Source organism: Dipodomys ordii, unplaced genomic scaffold, assembly GCF_000151885.1.
Source record: "Dipodomys ordii isolate 6190 unplaced genomic scaffold, Dord_2.0 Scaffold125, whole genome shotgun sequence".
Classification (NCBI taxonomy): Eukaryota; Metazoa; Chordata; class Mammalia; order Rodentia; family Heteromyidae; genus Dipodomys; species Dipodomys ordii.
The window spans coordinates 788,281-804,235 of record NW_012267341.1 but is presented as its reverse complement, the minus strand read 5'-3'; the positions used below and the strand labels follow the sequence as shown (position 1 = coordinate 804,235).

Genomic DNA, 15,955 nt, shown 5'->3' with positions numbered 1-15,955 from the left:
CTCATGGACTTTCATGACCCGTCTGACTTTGAACCTCGATCCTCAGATCTCAGCCCCAAGTAGCTAGGATTACAGGTGTGAGCCACCAGCGCCCGGCCTGACAACAGCTTTAAAACCCAATTACATCATTGTTTTTATTTTGTTTGTTTGAGAAAAGTGAACAGTATCAAATGAGGTCCAGTCTGGGATATGTTGGGTTAAATCAAATCTCAGAGGCTTTAATGCCTGACTTCTCAGAACCTTTGATGTTAGTGCAAGTCTTAGACCTTAGGAAAACAGCCTGAATTTTGTGTTTAGAACCCTTACTTCACAGACTATATCCAGGGCTAGTCATTAAAGCAGCTCCCATTGGGAAATGCTCCCTCAGATACACTCAATAGGTCTGGCCACCCTCGGCCATGGACTAGTTGTGGCCTCCAGACAGGCTAGCACTCCGCAGGGCTGGCCTACCCAGATTTGCTGGAGTCTCCTTGGAGGAGACCAGCAGTTCCAGGGAGGACTGAGTTCAAAATTCTTCAGCCAGAGGGTTAGAAATCCTGGCCCAGGGGCTGGGAAGGTGGCTCAGTGGTAGAGTGCTTGCCTTGCATGCATGAGGCCCTGGGTTCAATTCCTCAGTACCACATAAGCAAAAAGAAAAAAGCAGGAAGTGGTGCTATGGCTCAAGTGGTAGAGCGCTAGCCTTGAGCTGAAGAGCTGAAGGACAGTGCCCAGGCCCAGAGTTCAGGTCCCATGACCAGACCCAAAAAACAAAAAAAAAACAGAAATCCTGGCCCAGTGAGGACTGAGTAAGATCTATTCTTCCGCCAATGAGTCCTGGCCCAGTGGATAGCTGAACTGAAGCTCCCAAAGGTCTAAGTTGAGTAATTTAGAATTTACTCTTTAGTGAAAGAGTAAACCAAAAGAGGGGCTGGGAAGGTGGCTCAGTGGTAGAGCGCTTGCCTTGCATGCCTGAGGCCCTGGGTTTGATTCCTCAGCCCCACATAAGCAGGAAAAAAAAAAAGCTGGAAGTGGTGCTATGGCTCAAGTGGTAGAGTGCTAGCCTTGAGCTGAAGAGCTGAGGGACAGTGCCCAGGCCCAGAGTTCAGGCCCCACGACCGGACCCCCCCCCCAAAAAAATATATATAATCTTAAAAAATGGAGGGGGAGTACCAGAAAGTATTTCTTAATGTGTGTATGTGTATGTTTTAATCTGTGGTGATTTGCAAAGATTTCTATTGAGACACTATGCTTTCCTTCAGAAGCTTTGGGTGGGTGCATGATGCAACCTGACTGGGGTCCCCACCCCCTGCTTCAGGACCACCACAAATCCCAGCCCCAGCAATCAACAACTCTGAAGACCACATCAGTTCTTCTCAAACAGTTTAATAGCAAATAAACAAAGGAAGGTACCACACTTGGCAGATACAAAATGACTTTTTGTCCGTGTGTCTGTGCAATTAAAACAGATTTAGGTTCCCCATTGGGACAAAAGGAAAAAAACACACAAAAAAAGGAAGGAGAATCCTTTGAAACACATACTCCTTTGCTCCAAACTTGTAACAACTTTTTTTTCTTTTTTTTTTTAATCCACTACACAAACTCTGTGATTAGGTAAGAAAAGCAGCAAGGGCTCTTCTTGCCTTTTTAAAAAACCATTAAAGCAAAATCCATAATTTTCTACAGAGTACAACACAAGTTCACACAAAAAGACATTTTCTTTTGCAAATCAAAACAGGAAAGAAAGGAAAGCTCAAACAAGGTCAAGGAAAAGCATTCTACGGCTGAATCACGACTTTGAGTTGATTAAATCCCGTTGTGGCTGCAGAACAGACTGTGCGTTTGGTCATAGTGGCAATTTTTTTTCTCTTCACATTGTGAAATCACTTTACATTGTTTTCTAGTAGAAAAGGCAAAAAACTGTACAAAACCCCTAGTGTTAAATACAACGTTTGTACCAATAAAAAACTCACACAGGTTTGTCTCCAAAATGTAAAGTTTCTTTTTTTTTTCTTTTTAAATTATTCACAAAAAGCAGCTGGAAATCAGAAAGGCAGCTGCCGCTCCAGGGTCTCAAATCCATTAAAACCACCACAGAACAATTAAAACAATCAGAGAGAGAAAAGGAAAAAGAAACAACATCCAACGTTTGGCATTTGGTTTTATCCACAGGTTTTCCCAGAGCTTCTCTTGGAATTGAAAACAAAATATATTGGCAAACAAGGCTTCTCAATACACAGGAGCCTCAGCGCCTCCTGCCAACAGAGGTGGCTCTGTGCAGTCAGACTGTGGGGCACAGCCATCACTCAGACTGGGGCTTCTGGCCTCTTTCCATCCAATCACCCTTCCAGAAAAATCAAGCAACTTACCATATACTTACTGGCCCTCCACTTGGCTGCTATTTCCTTCTAGTAAGAGTGGTCTTAAGCACAATACTGGGCAGCCTGCGGATCCCAGAGCAGGAGTTCTCACCAGGAGTTCTGGTGAGATTCCTTCCTCTGTCAACCCCAGAATGCATCATGCTAGAACAGTGCTTCTACCTCCACCCCATCTCCAAGTCACTAGCTGCACCATACCACCCTTCCCTGGAGAATCCTGTTTTCCCAGCTCTCACTCCTGCCAGTGTGGAATTCTGGGTAGGATCTGTCACAAATTCCTCCCTGCTTCCTCTTCCCTCCACAGACCCATCCCTGCCTTTCTGGCCTTTCCCTTTCCATTCACATTCATCCTCAAGTCCCAAAACCCTGAGGCTGGATGGTGCTATAAGAAGAGGGTTAAGTTCTCCTCAGGAAACCAAAGAACTGGCTGGCCTGGCACCCAGGGACAGAGCTATTTGGCTCCTTACTCAATTTAAAAAACAAATTCCCACCCTTATTCCACCCCACTAGCTAAGCAACAGCAGAGCCTGTGGGCAAGAGCCAGCATGGGGGTGGTTGGTACCCAGGGCTGTAAACAGTGTAGAGACTGTAGTATTGTGCTTGTCACCTAGGAAAAGCGCTGGCAAGTAGTATAGTGCCGCTGCACATGTAGGTAGCCTCCTCTGGCAGTAGGAGCACCCTCCCTCCTCTGGGTGCTTCCCCTAATGCCTTAAGCCTCCTGCTCAACCACAGCCACCTTAGCATTCTAGCTATATGCCTTGTGCCTCTCTCGGCCCCCCTGACCCTCTGAGCAGGGCCGCCAACACCCTGGCCTCCCTGCTGAGACCTGGAAGCCACAGGAGGTGACAGTCTAAGTGCACAGGCAAACGCTCTAAGGGCAGTAGAGGAGAAAGTTGCCACTTCAAAATAATACAATCTTGAAGAAAAAAAAATCAACCCCACAATTTAAAACAGCTTCTTTGAAACCCTTTTAAATCGGTCAGTTTTTGCACAAACTATAGAAAACAGAGAGGTGAAGGTGATATATACGAAGGTGTGAAGAAACAGCAGGAAACATGCAAAACTTGTTTTTTTTTCTGGGCATAATCTTAGTAGGAAAGGAAAATAATTCAAAAGAAAAACACAAAAACAATACCAAAAAAAAAAATAAAAACCCTCAAAGCATGACATTCTGCTGTGGAGACTGTAAGAACAAGCACAGAAGGAGCGGGGTGGGGCTGAGGGGAAGGGACAAGAGGGACCAGTTCCCCCGCAGGGTTATTCCAGGGAAGAGCCACAGAAGAAAAAGAAAAAGGGCTGGCTGGGGTACAAACTGCAGCCTTCAGTCAAAAAAGAAGAAGGGGGTTCAGCTGTTTTCTGCAGTCGAGAACTGGGGGGGGGGTCAGGAGGGAGGGAAGAAAAACAAAAGAATACATGAGGTCTCCTTAAGCCTCACAAACAAATCAGCAAAATGTGCTCAGGAGCCTCAAAAGGTTTTAGTGACACTTTTATTCCATTGTTTACTTCAAAGTTGTCTTTAAAACTAAGCACACAGAGAAACAAAGCCTAGAAACGGACTGGCTGTGTGTTCACAGAAATACAAACACCACACGGTATGTGCTAGTAGGGCTGCTCTGAAGACAATTACAAAGAATTGGAATCACAAAATCAAGTGGTTATCTTATGAAGTTCTAGAAAAATAGATTTTTTTATATTCAAATGCAAGTTTAAATATTTCCCCTTCAGCAGTCGTTCTAGCAAAACCAATTTTGGCAGCACAAAAGGGAAAAAAATAAAAAGGAAAGAAAAAAAGAACAAAGAAAGAAACAAACATAATAAAAATACACATCAGCATCAAAGGTCAACACAAGGTCAAAGGTGAGAGTTCAAGCATCAGAGAAGCTGAAGAGACAGGGATTTGGACGATGTACTTGACGCCACATCGACATGCTTTAGGCACAACGATGAACAAACGGCAGGAATCTAGAAAAAAAAACAAACCAGAAAGAGGGAGACCCACTGAGTTACACAGAGCAATACATCCAAACAAAGAGAGAGAGAACAGGACACTCACTGTGTGTGCAGCCCTGAAATGAGGAGGCGGGGCGGGCCGGGGGTGGGTAATGACAGGGAACTTTCGCACATGCCAACAATGGACACAGGGAAAGTCAAAAAGGACATGGAGGACACCAAGAAAACATCCAATTGCCAGAGACAGAAGGGAACCTAAGGCTTGGATTTCCTGCGAAGCACCCAACATAAAACAAAAGAAGGTATCTGGGGGAGCAGGGCAGTAGCCTCAGCTCCCATTCCCTGGCCAAGATGGGCAGGGGGTGGAGTAGGAGAGATGCTGGCTGGGGCGGGGAAGATTCTTCAGGATAGAGGGCCAGGGTATCCTGCCCAGTCCTAGGGGGACGGCCCTTTGTTCCCAGAAATCCAAGCCCTTGGCTTCCACATATGCACTGGCCTCTTCTGTGGAACCCAGGAGACAGTGATCTGGCTGCATTCAAGGCAAATCAATTTCATGATGTAACCCAAGAAACAAACAAACAAAAAGAAAACTACAGCAGAAAATACATTGCAAGTGAAACCTCCACAAAACAGAAAAGGACTGCTTAAGACTAGACTTCGAGTCTTCATTCTCTGAGCTAAGCCCTTTCACATGGTGAGACTGGTAGGGGAGCAGCTTCTTCACAAAACCATCTTTGGCCTGGGGAGAGAACTGTGCTCAAGGGCAGTGCTGCTGCTGCTGCGCTAATGCTCTGGGCTGAGGGAGAATAGAACAGAAGTGCGTGTTCTCACCAGCTGGCCGCCTGAGCAGACCAGACCCCTGCTGGGACAAGTGTTCCTTTTAAGAAAAGAGAACCTCAAGCAGGCATGAAGCCTTGGGATCTGTATCAAAGGCAGTGCAAAGTATCTTTGCCTCTTGTCATTAGGACAGTTTGCTTAGATCCCAGAACCCAGGACAAATCCACAGACAAATGGTGGAGGAGGGAAAGAAAGGAGGAGGAAAGGAGGGGAGTTCTGGCCAAGGAGGAAGACAGACAGAAGGTTAGGAGCACAGAACCGGCAGCACCCTGGAGAGCACAGCTCTCTCCTTTGCCAATTCACAGCATTAACATTAGCCTTCCCCTTGGGCAGGTGAGCTGGGCTGCAAATGGCCACACAAAGTCAGTAGTTTCAATCATACACAGCACCCTGTGTGTACAACAATCACATTCTGGATTCTACAAAATCCTGGCCTTTTCCAGAGATATAATTTAGGTAATAAATATTCTCCACCCCGGAGCTGTATAAAACTTCTATAAAAATAGAAACAACATTCTTGGTTCCAGCTGGTTGGGATTCAGAACAGCGCCTCCCCAACCTAGCATTTTTTTACTTTTTCTTTTTTTTTCTTTTTTTGTTTTTTTTTTTGTTTTCTTTTTATTTTTGCATTTATTTAAAAAAATCCCATCATAACCCTGGAAGCCTTTAGAACAGTTTTATCCTTTGAAACACAGGACATATTTCTCCCAGTGCGCAGAATTCAAGTTTACGTGGTTCAGCTTAAGAAGTTATGTTTCATGTTTCTTAGAGGACAACAAACCCAGGTTATCACTACGAGTAGGGAGCAGCTGTGCCAGCTTCAATGGGGGATCCAACACCAACAACTACCTGTACAACAGCAAGAGGGTCACTCCCTGTTTTTACCCACGGGGACAGTGTGACAAGGAGAGTGCCCCTATCTGACTGCAAAGCAAACAACCCCTTTATTCTGATCTCTGATGCCAGGGGCCAGGTCTTGGTTGCATTTCCAGGGTCCAAGGAATCAGTCCCTGGCTGTAGCTAGTAGCCATATTTTAACAGGACTACCTTTGCCCAGGTGCATTCCAACGGCATGTCATCCCTAGCTCTCCACCTCTACAACAGGAGAGGCAGAGGCAAAGCCTACAGGCTGAGAGTCACAGGCAAGGGCTGGAATGGGACCCTGGGAGGCAGCAGGGAGCTAACTTAAGCACGAGGACAAAAATGGATACAGTAATACTGAGGTAAATGAACACTAAATCCTTATGGAGGCTGTAAACATACTTTCCTCCATCCCCAAGGGCAGAAAATGGGGCTAGAGTAGTTAAAAGAGGAGCCTGCCAGACCTCTATGGGAACACTACGGCTGGCACACCTCAATCAAGGAGGAAAGCATGGATTTCTGAATCTTTCTGGCCACTGGCAAATGCAGTGCCCTGGCTTCAAGGGACCTTCTGATTAAGGTATACCAAGAAAGCAGGCTCTGCCTCCCCCAGCTAGATGGCTTTTGATCACTGCCCAGGAAAGGAGCCCTCCTTTAGCTAGGTGCTGCAAGGGCAGCTTGAATCTGCCCTCGAAAAAATTGTGGCTTAGGATGGAGGTGCGCTGCTCCTGGCTGTGGCGAACTACAAGGAAGGAAACCAGGCAATACTTTCCAGAGAAACCTGATTTAAAGGGAGCTGTGGGAAATGGGTCATGGTCTAATTTGATGTTTAAGTAAACTAAATATGACCTCTTTGGCTGCTTCACCCAAATAGCCACAGGCTAGGCAGGGCAAACCAATACCAAAGGAGGGCTGTGGGTGAGGTCTCCCTGCTTTTTGCATATTAGCAGGCTAAATTAACAGCTGCTGTATTTAAAAAAAAAAATTGCTGATCCTCTTTTAGGAAAGAGGGACAGAAATTCAGGACAAGAATCTGAAAACAGGTGGAAAAAACTCAGACTCTCCATGGCTATGGCAGAGCTTCTGACTCCAGCTGCCAGGGCAATAGTGTCAAGTCACCCCCGCTCTGCTCCAAAGCCAACCCACCTGCTTCCACCCTGCAGCTCTTGGATGTCAGTTCTAATTTCACCCACCCTTGTACTCAGATTCTGAGGGCCAACTTTTTGCTCCACCCAGTCCTCTCTGGGGTAGTTTGGGGGCAAATTCTGATCATCTTTTAAATACATTTCCCTATTCCTCCTCCGCCAGGGTGGTTTGGTGTTGGTCCTTCTCAACACACTGGTTACAAACACAGCAAACTTTAAATAAATGGGGGGAGGGGGAAACAACTCAGGATATGGCACCTAAACTCCAAAGTAAAACACTGGAAACCAAAGCACAAACTTGTCCTCTGTACGAAGCGAAACTCCCACAGAAGGCAGTAGCCGAGTCTTCAGGGCAAGCTGAGCCTGCGAGAGTGGCAGGGATCAGGGTCCAGGGCTGTCAACACACAGCCTTAGGGCTTCAAATCATTAAGGGTGCTCCTCCCCCACTTACCAGAAGACCCTCTCACTCCAGTCTCAGAGGGGAGCACGCTCAGTAGGGCTTGCTGTCATTCTTTGAACGCTTGAGCTGCACTTTAAGACGCTTCATGCCAATCTGGAAGCCGTTCATGGACTGGATGGCAGCTTGAGCAGAAACCGGATTGTCATAACTTACAAAACCTGTGTATCCAAGCAGAAACCTAGGTGAGGGATGTCATGGGGCAAGGAGAGTCTCAGTCTTCCTTATGCAAGAGATGCCTTATGTGCTTAGTTTCAAATCCAAATGTTTCCAGGAGGTGTAAAATCTCTGGAAATGTTATCATATGAATTAGTCTTAACAGTACTACCTGACGTCCACATAGTACTTTTCCTTTCTTTTTCTAGTAAGCTGTTTTCATATTTGTTTTTCCCTCTAGAAAACTGTGCCAGAAATCACTATCTAGGCTACAGGTATGAGAAAACTCATGTCCCAAGTTAAACAACAACCCAAACTCAAGTCCAGCTCTTTCTGTTGTCAGCCTCTACTCTTTTTCAATGGTACTTTATCCCATCTTGACACCAGGAAAGAAGTCAACATACCAAAACACTTGCTCAGGTTTGTCTGCTTGTCTATAAAAACCTTGGCAGATACAACATTTCCAAAGGGCATAAACATCTGCAGTAGGTCCTGATCTCCAAACTCCTGGGGCAGGTGGTATATGAACAGGTTGGCTCCTTCTGGACCTTCAAAATACCCATGGATGGGGAAAATATCAGTGTCAAGCACTATATATCACCCTATGCCAATGACTTTCATTCTCACATATATTAAAACGATTACAATCCTATGTTAGATGCCAGTGGCTCACACCTATAATACTAGCTACTCAAGAAGCTGATATCTGAGAATCATGGTTTAAAGCCAGCCTGTTCAGAAAAGTCTGTGAGATTCTTTTTATTTTTTTGGGTGGAGGGTCAGTTGTGGAGCTTGAACTCTGGGCCTGGGCACTGTTCCTCAGCTCTTCAGCTCAAGGCTAGTGCCCTACCACAAGCCATAGTGCCACTTCCAGTCTTTTCTGTTTATGCAGTGCTGAGGAATCGAACCCAGGGCCTCATGCATGCAAGGATGCAAGCACTCTACCACTAAGCCATCTTCCCAGCCCCATCTGTGAGATTATCTCCAATTAACTACCAAAAAAGCCGGAAGTGGGGCTGGGAAGGTAGCTTAGTGGTAGAGTGCTTGCCTAGCATGCATAAAGCCCTGGGTTCGATTCCTCAGTACCACATAAACAGAAAAAGCCAGAAGTGGCACTGTGGCTCAAATGGTAGAGTGCTACCCTTGAGAAAAAGAAGATCAGGGGTAGTGCCCAGGCTCTGAATTCAAGCCCCAGGACTGGCCTGGACTGACCTCTTCCTTTTCCTTTCCACTGTGGTCTCCAGTCTGCTCATGTTCTACCACTTGAGCCACAGCTCTACTTCTGGCTTTTTGGTGGTTAATTGGAGATAAAAGTCTCATAAAACCAGGTGTTGGTGGCTCATGCCTGTAATCCTAGCTACCCAGGAGGCTGAGATCTGAGGAACATGGTCTGAAGTCAGCCCAGGCAGGAAAGTCTGAGACTCCTATCTCCCTTAAAAAACTACTTAGAAAAAGCCAGAAGTGGTACTGTGGCTCAAGTAGTAGAGTGCTAGCTCTGAACACAGAGAGGCACAGGTACATTGCCCAGGCACCAAGTTCAAGCTCCAGAACCAGAAAAATAAGTCTCACCAATATTCCTGCCCAGGCTGGCTTTGAACCACAATCCTCAGATCTAGGCCTCCTGAGTAGCTAGGATTACAGGTGTGAACCATTAGTGCCAGGCTTCTTCAGTCTACTCTTGCAATTAGTGAGAAAGTGTTGGTCTGACCACTTACCTAATAGGTTCTTTTAGTTTCTGTCCTGCTTTTTCAGTTCTGGTATAGAAAGAGTGACATGCACATCCCTGACCCCAACTTCCCTTGGCACTCACCTTCCTTCTGGCTTCCAGCAGCACCAATACTCTGCTGTGTCAACAGATTCTGGTTGTACAGCGTGGGGAGTGCGGCGGCAGCATATTGCTGGATACCCGAGTAGGCCTGGGTAAGGGCCTCCATGGTGCTCCCAGTGCCGTTGGAAAGGCCACTGCTGCCCAGGCCACCATTTAAAGCAGCCATCCCTTGATTGGAAGAAGAGAAGGATTAACATGCTAGGCAGATTCAACTGATACCAAAGTCAGATCTATTTAGTGACATCTGGAGGAAAATTCACAATGCTCGCTCTTTCAACTTTCCCTTAGTCAAATGAATATTCCTCCTAAGGGAAAAACTAAGTCAGATTTTAGGACATTCACTAGGCCTTGCTAATGCTAATGTGGACATTAAAAAAATACCAGGCCCAGGGGCTGGGTAGGTGGCTCAGTGGTAGACTGCTTGCCTTGCATGCCTGAGGCCCTGGGTTTGATTCCTCAGCACCACATAAGCAAAAAAAGAAAAAAGCCGGAAGTGGCACTGTGGCTCAAGTGGTAGCCTTGAGCTGAAGAGCTGAGAGACAGCGCCCAGGCCCAGAGTTCAGGCCCCACGACAAGACTCCTCAGCCCCCCCCCCAAAAAAAAAAAAACCAGGCCCAGCCATGGATCTCCCTCCTACTGTCATCCTGCCTGTGGAAGAAAATAAGACCACTCACATTCTCTCAGGCTATTGTGCCACTTTCTCATATAGAGCTAGGACTGGGAACTATAATGGGTACAAGTGACATAAGATGTGGGTAAATGGGATGAGGTTGTAACTGATTGGTAGAGCACTCACCCGGCATGGGCAAAGTCCTAGGTTTGCTTTCCAATACTATACACCCATACAAAAAAGATGTGGGTGGGCTGGGAAGGTGGCTCTGTGGTCGAGTGCTTGCCTCACATGCATGAGGCCCGGGGTTCAATTCCTCAGCACCACATAAACAGAGTAAGTTGAAATGGCGCTGTGGCTTAAGTGGTACAGCACTAGCCTTGAACTGAAGAGCTGAGGGATAGCACCCAGGCCCAGGGTTCAAGCCTCACGACCGATTAAAAAAAAAAAAAAAAGTGGGTAAGATGCTAGCATCAAATAGTAGTTAACAGGCCTGGGAATGTGGCATAGTGGCAGAGAGCTTGCCTTGCATGCATGAAGCCCTGAGTTCGATTCCTCAGTACCACATACACAGAAAAAGCCGAAAGTGGCGCTGTGGCTCAAGTGGTAGAGCGCTCGCCTTGAGCAAAAGAAGCTCAGAGATAGTGCCCAGGCCCTGAGTTCAAGCCCCAGGACAGGCACCCCTCCCCCCCAAAAAAAAGAAAGAAAAAGAGTACATTTATTTGTTTTGTTGGTGATTATGGGGCTTGAACTCTGGGCCTGGGTGCTGTCCCTGAGCTTTTCAGCTCAAGGCAAGCGTTCTACCACTTGAGCCCCAATACTACTTCTGGTTTTCTGATGGTTAATTGGAGATAAGAATCTCATGGATGTTCCTGCATGGGCTGGCTTTGAACTGTGATTCTCAGATCTCAACCTCCTGAGTAGCTAGGATCACAGGTGTGAGCCAGTGGCACCCGGCTAGAGTACATTTCTTTAAAAACAAAACAAAACCAAAAACAGTTGCTAAAATTAACTGAGCAATATTTCTGTGTCAGACACCATGAAATGTCTCACTGGCATGTGACCCATGATCTCATTTAATTTCTTAGCAATTCTTTATGTGTTTTATCACTCTTATTTTACAGATGAGAAAATGGCTATGTAAGGGAGTCAAAGGTGATAGCTAGCTAAGGTAAAGAGGCTGGATTTAACTTAGGTCTGATTCAAAATTCCACATTGTTTCTAACTTTTCTGGGCCAATCAATTATTCTAGTGGTCCCCCTATGATCGGGGTTGTATAAAATGTACTACCTACACAAGGAATAGCCTTAACGATAATAAGAGATTGTCCCTTACCTGCCAAAGAGCCAACGTTGAGACCAGCTGTTGCTCCAGCTAATGTCTGCAGGGCTCCAAGTGAGGCTATGGGATTCACAGAGTTACTGCTGCTAGAACTTGGTGAAGACCCTGCTATTAGAAATCGAGGCATTAAACTCAAGCCATTACTTGCCTTCTCTTATAAACAGGAACCAAAGCACAAGAATTGATACTATTCAAGTATTCTAAGCTGTAAAAATGGTTGTCAATTATTACTAATTCTAGTAAGTGTCCTTGCAGAACAAACAAGAGAAACAGGAAACTAAAAGTTATGAGAATTCTAAGTCCTGATGTTCAAAGTCAAAAGATGACATTTGAAACTTTTGTTGCTGATAACCTGACCTTCTAGACGTAGGTGTTAGCTCTTTCCAAGAAGACATGACCCCTCTTTGGCCTCTACTTTTAAACAGGATCCTTCCAAGGCCCACAAAGAAACAAAGCTCCCTGTGACATGCTTACCTGAACTGGTAAGGACGCTGAGGGGACTGCTGGATGTAGTGAGGGCACTGGTACCACTAGGCGTGTTCTGAGCTGCACTAGCTGCTGCAGCTAATGCAGCTAAATTCTGTAACTGCATTGCATTTAACCCTGTAATAGACAAAGTAAAAGATTAGCCAGCAGATAAGGGTGCCTTCTGTTTCTTCCTGAAATGACAGCAGAAGGTTGGTCCCTGACAAAAAGGTACATTCTAGACATCCTTGTAAGCAAGATTAAAGGGCTCATTAAGAAACTTTAAGTCACTGAGTGGGTATGACTCAGTGGTACAGCGTTATGCTTAACACATGCAAGGTCCTAGGTTTAATCCCAAGCACACATAAGAGTCAGGGAAGAGAGGAAAAGAAAACAAGGTAATTTTCTCAGAGAAAAGCTAGCTAATCCAATAGCATAGCAACTTCAGTATTAATAAAGGGGCAGACAAGTAGGAAACTAAAAGAGGAATATTTCTGGGTATGGTTTTGGACTTCCTTTAAGTCACTCACTCATACTTTATAGAGGATTTATTCTGTGCAATGGAGGGGGAACAAGCAGAAAATGCAGCAGAGATCCAGAAGGCCCAAGGAAAATAACAGAATAGGAAAAAGAATAAAGCAATGCCACTTGAACAGCAGATTGTCAAAACACGTAAGGAAAAGTCTTGAATGTAGAAATAGGTAAACATATAGCAAAAGAGGAAAATTGAATTGTGATATTAGATATTGCAAACCATTTGACTAAATGGTGGAAAGGCAGATTTAGTGCAGAAGACTAACAGCATAAGTGAAAATAAAAATACATTATAAAATAGCAACTTCCCTAAAACAACTTCCCCAAAACTGCTGGAAGTATGTCTCAGTGGGAGAGGGCCTGCCTGGCAAGTGAGAGGCCCTGAGTTCAAATCCTAGTACTACCAAAAAATGACAACAGCAAAGTAAACTTCTCTAGGACAAAGTGAACTTCTTTCAAAAAATTTCAAACTGCAAATTTCAATTCACTAAAACTCGGATGTCTAGACTGCATAAAGGCACCAGGCAGCTCTAGAAATGCCCCTCTCAATGTCCTCACCAACTTTCCTGATGGCTCTTGCTGCACCTCGATCTACAGAAACACATTTTGCTATGAACCTAGCTACTTGTAGTAAGTTTTCAATGTATCTTAAACAGCAACAACAGTAGGAATTCACCTATAAAATAATGTCCTAAACACAAGTAAACTGTCTGGCTTCTAGCAGCTTCAGTGTAAGCTAAATTAAACATGGAAGCCATCTTTGACTCTTCTTCAATTATTGAAAGTTGTTTTATTGAAGAAATGATAAAAAGTCTTGAAATTTACTACTTACCAGAATGGCCTTTTAAAATAGAATAAAGATACCTTGCAGAAACAAGGCAATAATGAGTGAACTTTTTATTAAAAAAATTATTTTAGGGGTAGGAGATGGGATGGGAAGGGGAAACAAAGGAGGAGGCAACAATGCTTGATAAGAAATGTACTCATTATCTTGCCCATGTAATTGTAACCCCTCTATACGGTATTTTCACAATTTAAAAAAATATATTTTAAGGGGCTGAGAATGTAGCTTAGTGGTAGAGTACTTGCCTACCATGCATGAAGCTCTGGGTTTGATTTCTCAGTACCACATAAGCAGAAAAAGGCAGAAGTGGCACTGCGGCTCAAGTGATAGAGTGCTACCCTTGAGCAAAAGCGGCTCAGGGACAGTGCCCAGGCCCTGAGTTCAAGTCGTAGGACGGGCCAAAAAGAAAAAAACTAAATTTTAAGGGGCACAAACTACAAAACTCTGGGACTGTTGGCAGTCGTGTCTCTTGGCCTGCTGCTCCTCTGCTGCAGCTGAACACTTACCTCCCATTGGGTGGAGGCTGCTCAAAGTGTTGAGGTTCCCAGAGGAGGCAGTCTGCTGAAGGAGCTGCAAATAAAGCTAGACATTACACCAAAAAACAGAACAAGAGTGAGAGTGAGGGCTGGTTCTGCATCTGGGATAACTCTACAGCACAGCAAAGCGAGAGTGCAGAGGCCCCCAAAGAGAAGAAAGTCAAAGACAAGATCCCAAGCAAATACAACAGAAATTTAAGGTTCATGACAGTACACGACAACACAACTAAAGCCCTGTCCAGGACATAGCATATTCACTGGAGAATGAACTAAGTTCAAGTCCCTGGGCAGCAGAATGTAGCAAAGAGGACAAAAGTAGTTCAGGGATCTGAGCTATACTCAGCCATTTACACTAGACTAGATTAGTACTTGCATAAGAATGACAACCAACTGGGCACCAGTGGCTCAAGCTTGCAATCCTAGCTACTCAGGAAGCTTAGATCTGAGGAGCGATCATGGTTCAAAGCTAGTCCCTGCAGGAAATTAACCACCAGAAAACCAGAAGTGGCTATGGCACAAGTGGTAGAGCACTTGCCTTGAACTGAAGAGCTCAGGGACAGCACCCAGGCCCAGAGTTCAAGCCCCATGACCAACAGAAAAACAAAAACAATGCAACCATTTCTAGCTTCCCCTCTCAAGTTCTTGGTTAGGGTAACACATACACTCAAGTAGGTTGTTTCCATCTGGATACTCAATTTCTACCCCACGCAATTATCTTAAATATCACATTTGACCATTTCAGAGTGTCTTTTTTCTTTTTGAAGGAGGGAGGGTTGGTCATGGGGCTTGAACTCTGGGCCTGGGAGCTGTCCCTCAGCTCTTCAGCACAAGGCTAATAATGCTCTACCATTTAAGCCACAGCACCACTTCTGGTTTTCTGGTGGTAACTGGTGATAAAGAGTCTCATGGACATTCCTGCCATGGGTTGGCTTTGAACTGGGACCCTCACATCTCAGCTTCCTGAGTAGCCAGGATTACAAATCTGAGCCACTGTCACCCAGCTCGTGGTATTTTTTATGGATTTTTTTCACCCCTGAAATAAAAGTCTGGCTAACTCAGGTTGGCCTTTTAAACTTGTGAGATTTCTACTGTAACCTCCCAGTGCTGAGACTAGATATATGCTACCATATCTGGCTTCATAGTATTTTTTAGGGTTTTATTTTTTTTTGGGGGGGGGTCAGTCGTGGGAATTAAACTCAGGGCCTGGGCACTATCCCTGAGCGTTTTTGCTCAATGCTAGGGCTCTACCATTTTGAGCTACAGCACTACTTCAGTCTTTTTTTTGCAGTATACTGGAGATAAGTCTCATAGACTTTCCTGCTCAGGTTGGCTTTGAACTTTGATCCTCAAATATTGACCTCCTGAGTAGGTAAGATTACATAAGTGTGAGCCACCACGGTCTAGCACTTCATAGTATTTCTTATTCACAACTGCTGCTCCCAAGGTACAGATCTATCAAGCTCTATCTCCTCCCCTCCAAATATTCTTATATGGACCAAGCAGTTGATGAACCAATTCTTAACAAGTTCAGTGTATGTTCACTTTCAATGGCTGTCTTATAACGAACAAAACCAGAGAGCCTATCCATGAACTTATAGAACTATACAATCTTACTCTATATACCCTGGTAACCATAACTTTCTAGATAAACCTGCTGAAAATCTTACTCCATGCAAACTTAATTACTACTCCTTATAGAAAAAAAAAAAATCAACATTTTTGTACCTTATTCTTTATTTAAACAGTTTTACCTTCCTGTAAATATCTGACATGGTTATTAGGCTATCATGAATCCTTCAAGGACAAGAGTTCATATAGGTTTCAGGCAGTTAACAAACCCCCACAAAAACAATAGGGGGTGGCACAATCTTTACCCAGAAAGAACTATTATTGCCCTAGTCCAGAACAGTTCAGCTGGTTCAAGTCAACATAATCCAGAAAGGGCTGGGAAGGTGGCTCAGTGGTAGAGCACTTGCCTTGCATGCATGAGGCCCTGGGTTCGATTCCTCAGCACCACATAAGCAAAAAGAAAAAAAG

At 44.8% G+C, this 15,955-nt stretch overlaps 1 protein-coding gene across 1 annotated transcript in view; it reads right to left on the bottom strand.

The window, feature by feature from the left end:
• Positions 1-1,346: 1,346 nt before the first annotated feature.
• The window catches only part of Celf1 (CUGBP, Elav-like family member 1), an 87,967-nt gene continuing 73,358 nt past the window's right edge, over positions 1,347-15,955 (bottom strand). The window contains exons 8-14 of the mRNA XM_013029958.1: positions 13,889-13,964; positions 12,014-12,142; positions 11,534-11,644; positions 9,571-9,756; positions 8,165-8,308; positions 7,599-7,765; positions 1,347-7,510 (exon numbers count right to left, since the gene is read on the bottom strand). Coding sequence (XP_012885412.1) covers positions 7,638-7,765; positions 8,165-8,308; positions 9,571-9,756; positions 11,534-11,644; positions 12,014-12,142; positions 13,889-13,964 — 774 coding nt within the window. The 3' untranslated portion in view covers positions 1,347-7,510; positions 7,599-7,637. The remainder of the gene's footprint in view (positions 7,511-7,598; positions 7,766-8,164; positions 8,309-9,570; positions 9,757-11,533; positions 11,645-12,013; positions 12,143-13,888; positions 13,965-15,955) is intronic.